The 7,996-nt window shown below is 35.0% G+C and overlaps 1 protein-coding gene across 1 annotated transcript in view; it reads right to left on the bottom strand.

Moving 5' to 3' along the window:
• Positions 1-1,410: 1,410 nt before the first annotated feature.
• The window catches only part of DNAH8 (dynein, axonemal, heavy chain 8), a 145,019-nt gene continuing 138,433 nt past the window's right edge, over positions 1,411-7,996 (bottom strand). The window contains exons 88-92 of the mRNA XM_009880463.1: positions 5,981-6,137; positions 5,267-5,419; positions 4,983-5,172; positions 2,191-2,312; positions 1,411-1,698 (exon numbers count right to left, since the gene is read on the bottom strand). Of these exons, the coding sequence (XP_009878765.1) occupies positions 1,411-1,698; positions 2,191-2,312; positions 4,983-5,172; positions 5,267-5,419; positions 5,981-6,137 (910 nt within the window). The remainder of the gene's footprint in view (positions 1,699-2,190; positions 2,313-4,982; positions 5,173-5,266; positions 5,420-5,980; positions 6,138-7,996) is intronic.

The raw sequence follows: 7,996 nt of genomic DNA, 5'->3' as shown, positions 1-7,996 counted from the left end.
TCTGTGCATGTATAGTTCTGTAGTACAACTTTTAACGTTTACAATTTCTGTGGATTTTTACCTAAGACCTTACCTGGTTTGTTGTATTTGAATCTAACTAAGTCTACAGAGGAGAGAGAAGAAACTTATTAGTTAACTGCATGTGGAGATCTTGCTTTTTGTTACTCTGATGATTATTTTGTATCTATGCATTTTTTTTTTCCCATATGCCACAGCCTTTCTGCAAGAGGATATCCTGGGATGGCAACCTCCAACAGAAAGCCATAGGATTCTAACTCAAGAAGAGCCTTTTACCATCCCATCAGATGCCCCAGGACTTTATCAAATAGTAGCTGCACTTTGCCACAGCAGATGCATTTGATCGCTCTTAAACTGCAAAAGGAAGAACATAGTCTATTCATGGGGTGTAAGTGAAAAACTGCGTTGCCAAATAAAACTATCTGAAGGAAGAACAAATTTTACGCAGATTGTTAAAGAGATAGTATAGACTGCATATCTTGTTTAGTATGACATGCATAGAACTAGTTTAATGCTAATTATGCCTGGAGAATACATGGATGTTCATCAAGTTAATCACAGAATAATTCTGTGACAGCCACTCCAAGGATTCCAGTCTATATTTCAGAGCTAAGATGAGATGCAGGAAAATAATTGTACTTGTAGGTATCCTGGTTCTCTCTTTAGTTACGAAACCATCCATATTAATTAGCTGGCACTGTTCTACTTCTGTAGCTATGTTCCCACACAACTAAACTGGACAGAGAACACCCTGGTCTCTGTCAGATATTCCAGACACAAACATTCCTGGTGTAGTTTTGCTTAATCTACATAGTTTAACAAGAACGAGTGAACCCTGAGAAACCCCAAGCAAAAAATATGGATGAAATATACTTTTCTGTCTTAAACATGAAGTTTCCTGCAGAATCAAAGAAAATAATGTATGTATCATGCAGAATCCAGGAATGTTTTAAAACTTGTATCTAGGAGAACTTAATTTTTGTTATGTTCTATATTGTCTTCTGTTGTCATCATACGTCACTGAAACACAAGCTAAAAGTTGTATATGAGAAAGAATGTGAAAAAGCCGTTTTTCTCTTTTAAGGTTTAACAACATTTTATTTTACATTAATTGTGTTATTAAAGCAAATACTCCATTTGAAAGAAATGTAATGGAAACAAAGAGTAAAATCAGTGAACTTATTTTGAAAACTTTACTTTAAAACTATCACCAAATAGCCAAGACCAACTGAATTTACTGGAAGCAGAGAAAAAAATTCATTAAGCCAAGATTGAAATCAAAGTTCTAGTATAATGACCAATGACCACCAAATAAAAAGCAGCAGAAGAATTACACATGTAATTGGTTACATGTGCCATATATTCTGTTTCTGTTATGGTATGAAAAAAAGTTTACTTGATGTCACACAGGAGAGCCACTCCTCTCAATATCCAGTGGTCTGGAGACACTACTGTCCTTAAATAGATCACTGTAATATAGTTCAGATCTGTCCTCTTCGGCTTCTTGTAAAGAGGACAAACATAGAGCTTGGAATCCTTAGGACTGGTTGTATTAACAGCAAACATATGCACCACAGGCAGCTGGAGAAAAAGAATCTTTGGTGTAGATTCAATGAGTTTGCTATTTCGTCTGTCCCAGCCTGCCCCTTCCAAGTATAGCCCATAGACATATACTCCTTCCTGTGTGGACAGTAAGCAGATACATTACACAAAATAAAGCATCTGTTTTATAAAATGAGTAACTGGCTTAAAACATTAAAAGGAATGTATGTTTTACAGTAAAAAATATCTGACATTGCATCTTTTCAAATTATTTAATTTTGAACTATAATATCATCCTTTTTCGGCAGATAATGCTACTGAAATCGATAGCAATAAAAGTGTTTAATAAAGCCCATACACTACACAGTTTCATCTAAAGTTTACTATAAATTCCAAAAATCAAGAAGTGATACAATAAAATGGTTCTCTTAATAAAATATTTTTGTAACTGCAAAATAAAAAAATTAAAATCTTCATGCTTATTTTTATTTATCTTCTATGCTGAGCAAAACCAGTGAGGTGAAGACAATAGTAACTTTTTCCTCTAGCAATCCAAAATGACTGAATGATACACAATATAAATTAAATACCAAAAATTAATACTGAAACATCTTTGCATGTCATACATACAGAAGGAGGTGCTGTAATTTCTTCTTTGTTTTGCTTTAGCACTTCATTATGTATTGTAACTGTATCTAAAGCCCAGCCTTTATGTGATCGAGTTGCTTCTTGTCTCATTGCTGTCAGGAATCCTTGAGAAATTAAGCCAGAGATTTAGTATATATCTCATATGACAAAAAAAAAGCCCTTGCTCTGCTATCTGCATGGCTCTGCACTGAGTATTATAGACAGATATTCAGAGTTCTACTGAAAATGAGCACCTTGACTAACAATAGCAAACTTTGCTTTTGGACCAAAATAGAAACAAATGACAAAAGTGGTATAGAATGCATTACACTGAAAAAAATATTTTTAAATGGCATATAAAATAATGTACTTTTTTAATATACGGAATTATTCAGTTAACAACTGTTTGCTCAGAATACTGATTTACAAATTATCATTAGGCAATCAACTACAGGATCCACAGTAGATTTGTATTTCAAGAAGGAATTTGAAGGCAGACAAGATATCAATTATGTGAGCTGATATTTATGTAAAAGCAACTTAGGACAAAGGCAATTTCTATTTTAATGAAAAATGTAGAAAACGAAAATAAATTTTGCCAGTGAAAAACAGAAAAGGTGTATCTGAATGTGATAATAAAAATAACTATACATGTGTGGGGCATCTAGATAAGGCAGTGCGTATGAAGGATGAAAAATTTATGTTTTGTTAGTGAATAAAAGGGAGAGTGATTACTGTAAAGACTTAAAGATGAAATGGCATCAGTTCCTTCTTGATGGGGCATATAGGAAAAGATGACTAGTGTTTTGTGCACTGTCAAGTATCTACATGGAGGTGAAGCCACTGACTAAAATACTGACAAGCCAGGAGGGAAATCCTGAAAGTACATGGGCATGCAGTAGAAAACAGCATTTCAAGATTTAAGAAGTGGTTTAACATGCTAATTAGGACAAAGCCAATTAGAAGCTAAGGTATTTGTCACAGCTAAAATATTCATATGTGATGTAAATACAACTAATGTTGTAGTTAAAATGAACGTGTATGCATTTCTCAAATATCATACACTGATAAAAATAAAACAGTGTGATCTAGGCTTCTAAATTTTGCTGAAAAATACTTATATTCTATAATCTGATATTTGCTTTTTTCATAAGCCTGTTCATTCCAAGTGCCACGTCTACTGAATGGAATATCGCACCACCACTAACATACATTCTTCCTTAATAATAATGATTTATAGCAGACAAACACTGATAATTACTAAAAAATCACAACAGGTTTAAATATAATTATTGGTGTTACTTTATAGTACTATAAATAGATTTTTCCACTAAACTGATAAAAAACATTCCTCATGTTTTAACATTATAATGTGTTTGCCAATGCTATGTTAGATTTAGAGCCTGATTCACCAGTGCAATCAGTTTAGATTTTCCTGCAATGGCAGCACAGGATAGTCCAATTTCTGATTTGCCTCACACCAATCAATTTTTAAACTTTACTGTATGATTTGATTTAGTCAGAGTTTCCTGGTGAGCAGTATTACAAATACAGTAACTGTACTTATCTCACCCCTAGCCGTAGCAAACCTTTTGCACTGAGCAGACTTCTTTCTCCACCTACAGGACTATTTTTTTGGAACACAGAGGTGGAAGTGATCACCAAGTTCGAGACCATGTGTGCCTCAGGTTTGTTTGTTTTTAGGCTAAATATTTTCTTTGGTAAAAAGAATCTGGTCCGTTATCTTCTTTTGCACCTCCGTGTATACTGCTCTTGAATCACCAGAGAACAGTGTGCTTACCAGCTGTGTCATTTATGATATAAATGGAATGGTGTTTTGACTAGCATCTCAATACCACCTTTTAATGATAATTTGGATGTGTTCCAGGCACCTCAACTGCTGAGAGTGACTCCAAAAAGAACTTTGACATTAGACAGATAACTGCTATAAATTCTGGTACACGTTCATAGAATCACACCACAGCCCAGGTTGGAAGGGACCTTGAAAGATCACCCGGTTCAACCTTTCGTGGGAAAGAGAGCTTAGATTATCTAGCACCTTGCCCAATTGCATCTTGAAAACCTCCAGCAATGGGGACTCTACCATGTCCCTGGGGAGGTTGTTCCAGTGAATGATTTTTCTTATTGTAAAAAAATTCTTTCTGTTGCTACTGTACAGCATATATATTGCTCTAGATTAAAGCTCTTCCATACGCACAACTTACAGTTTGGAATAAGTTAAACAGTCTGAAAGCACAGGAAAAGCATATTTTCTTTAAAAGCTGTATCATTATCATTAAGTATATTTTCTTTTGAAGATGTATCATATCATGCTACAATATGTCAACAAGATAAAGCATTTTATTTGTTAGCTACACGTTTTCCTTCTTGTAATATAAAAAATGTGTTTATAGGTCAGACTAAAAGACCATCTGTACAAGCATCCTGTCTCTAACACTAGACAAAGGCGGATGCTTAGTGAAATAATATTACAACAGGCAAAATGGCACATAAATCCTCTCTCTTCGATATTCTTCCAGATTCTAGCAACCTGGAGCTTAGGGACCTCCCAACTCGAAGGTTAAGTTTGGACAGTCATGTTTATTGCTACCATTGGACCTGTTTCCCATGACTTTATCTAATCTCTTTTTTGAATCCACTTATCTTGGCTTCTGTGACATATTTTGAGAGTGATGAAAACATTTTTTCTAGGTGTCATATTAAATTAGATATGTAGTAAGAACCATTAAATTATGATTAAATACATTATTACTCAAGCCCTTTCAGTACCTTACCTTGTGGATTAAAGAACCCAGTTATCCAAAACACATTTGGTCTTCCTTCAAATATCCAAGTAGAGAATTGATTATTTCTTTCCAAAAGTTCAGTAAACCAGAAGCCCAGTGTTGAAGAATCCCAGGATACTCTTTTCCATACTTGAGGAATTCGAGCATCATACATATTATCAAGTGCATCTCTCAAATTCTGAAGGAATGAAATGACAATATATGAACTAAAGCAATCAAGGTAATAGTTTAAAATAAAATATTCCACACGTAGTAAATACACTTTTACTTGCCTCACTCATAACAATAGTTCCTTCTATGGCTAATTTAAGATCATTCAAGCTGTTGCGGAGTATTGTGATCACCTTTTGCATTCGGTCAATTTCTTGCCGAAGAAAAATATTCATAGAGTTAAGTTGTCCCATTTTAATGAAACGAGCTTTTACCTAAAATATAGGGGCACAGAAAAAGGAGTTTAATTAAATCTGAAATGTTGAGATACTGTTTTCATATATGACATCTTAACTTTCTTGTGTTCAGAACAGTAAATAGTAGGCTTGTACTTCACATTATTCAAGTAACTCTTACCCCCTTAAAAATATTGCAGTTTTTATTTATATTTATAAATATATTTATATTTATACTGTTTATATTTATACTGTACAATTATTCATGATTTTGCTAGAATAGGACTTCACTCAGAAGGCCCAGGAGACTGCTGTCACAAAAAGTCAACACTGATTTTTTTTCTGTGTTTTCACATGCAGCTTTGGAAGTCCAAGCATAGTCTCCATGACATATCTCGATGATCAATTGTTAGATGTCTTGATTTTAAATAAAAAAGCCTCATATCAATTCACACTGATAGCGATAAAGATGTTGGTTCCTTGCTTGAATCTGCTACTAGGTATACAATCGTTCTTTACAGTTCAGGGTTTCTTTTTCAGAATGTCTTACATGAAAACTCAACAGAGAGAACAGTAAGAAAACAACTAAGATTAGCTTGCCTCATGGGGTATGTAATCTGGAGGAAGTTTCTCTAACATGTCTTCAGCTAAACGATAAACAATTGCTTCACGAGTTTCTCCAGCTCCTGCACCACTTTCTTTAGGCTGAATGTTGGTAATAGTATCTAGAATATCAGCTGCTGTATTACTTTGGTATCTGAGAGGATAAGAAATATGTTATAAATTACATGGGATTTTTTAATAGTTAAAAGGATACTTTGCAGAACACACAACTTGAAAGTTGAGAAAAAAAGCTATACTGCCTCACCAGGTTAAATCAAAACTCCTAGAAGAAATTGTTTTCCTTTGTGTCCTGTGCTAAGCTGAACACACCGATAGTGAACAACGTGTGGCTTTCCATGTCTGTAAAGAATATGAACTTCCTTCTACACACCCTGTTATACACTTGCTGTTTTTCTAATTCAGGGCTAAGAAGAAGAAAGAGTTCTGCAGGCTGCTTCTCAACCTTTGAGAATGTGAGGTGGCAGAAAAACTTATCATATGATTTCTAGGGATTCTAAGGAAAGGGAAGAAAACAGCACATGCCTGAACTTCTAAACAGCTATTTGCTGGGAAGAAGGAACAAAAGTTTTGTAACAAGGAAGAATATTTCCCTCATTTAGTTGCTTCTTAAAAGTGGAATTCAGAAGAAGGAGAAGATGGAGGCATAACTCTGCAAGCTGTGCCTTTATTAAATAGTAAATTCATTCTGCCTTGAGGTATTTCAGGATTAATGATAAAAGCTGCTAGATTTACAACGTTGTAGATTAAAACCTTCTATTTCATAGTACAGCATGGGCAGTGCTAATGTAAATTTATGTTCTGAGTCAATACAAAAAGTGAATTAAATTCATGTGGCATTTGATGGTAAAAGATAGTAGACCACGTCAGTCCTTCAACACAAGCAGAATTATAGGAGCACTTTTGTTATAATGCTATCTAGTGGCATAGAGCTACAAGAGGCAGTAAGAAAGAAAATATAACAGTGTATGTGTTGGTACTGCAGTGCTGGCATTGCCTACTTTTACCTTATGGAATCAGCCACATGAGGAACATACAGCCTGAGTGTGACTCAGTACATAAATTTATACTGACTCAAAGCATAATTTTGCATGTCAGTTTTACTTTTCGACCTTCATATGACACCCATCTCCTTCTATTACTTTGTAATACATAATTATATAAGAAATGAAACCAAGGATTGTGCCACAGGATAGAACACGTGAAGTCCTAAAGACTTCAACAACCTATCATAGTTTGATAGCTGGAGTCTCTGCCATCAAGAATTTTCTTTACTGGAAGTTAAAATAAGAACAAAAGCAGTTTTACAGAAACATTACCTCAGCTTTGCGTAGAAAACAGCAACGTGGTATTCATAACCTCACATACAGCAGAGGACGATGGGAGAGTCTGCTCTGTCTTCAGCTGGTTAATAACAGCTTGCAGTAACTTTACAAAAATTCAGTTAGATTTAAGGCTTCCGCAATTTGAGAAGAGGTTTTGACAGAAGATCGTCAGAATTCCTTGCCTGCTTAGGTGTTAACTATGTTGCCTTTGCAGAGCCTATGGTTCACATAGCATGTTAAAAACAGTCGTAATGACTTCAGGTGTTAAACCCAAGTGGATTAAAGTATTAACATTCAGTGAAGTCTTAGAGTTGGAACCAATGGGTCAGGCTTTTGGCTGAACAGGAAGAGTGTCCCACTAAACCAGTGGGAGACAAGGTCTTTCTTGTCCCCAGTAGCATGGAGACATCCTGGCTGTCTCAGGGTTCCAATTCTAGCTGTTCACCTTCTGCATACTCCAAGATGACTTGATAGGATATTTTAAGGAGAATTTGAATTCAGCTTTTTATGGGATTGTATGGGATGCTAATCCATTTGGCCTGTATGCCACAGATGAAATTCAGACAGAACATGTGCATAGTTGCCTATAACAAACTGTGATAAGACACAGAAAAACGCATGAAGCTGTTGAACATTTTCCTAAAACTCTAGAGAAATACATACAAAGAAA

This window comes from Charadrius vociferus, unplaced genomic scaffold (genome assembly GCF_000708025.1).
Source record: "Charadrius vociferus isolate BGI_N301 unplaced genomic scaffold, ASM70802v2 scaffold62, whole genome shotgun sequence".
NCBI lineage: Eukaryota > Metazoa > Chordata > Aves > Charadriiformes > Charadriidae > Charadrius > Charadrius vociferus.
The sequence above is the reverse complement of the archived record's forward strand: the minus strand, read 5'-3'. Positions and strand labels throughout refer to the sequence as shown.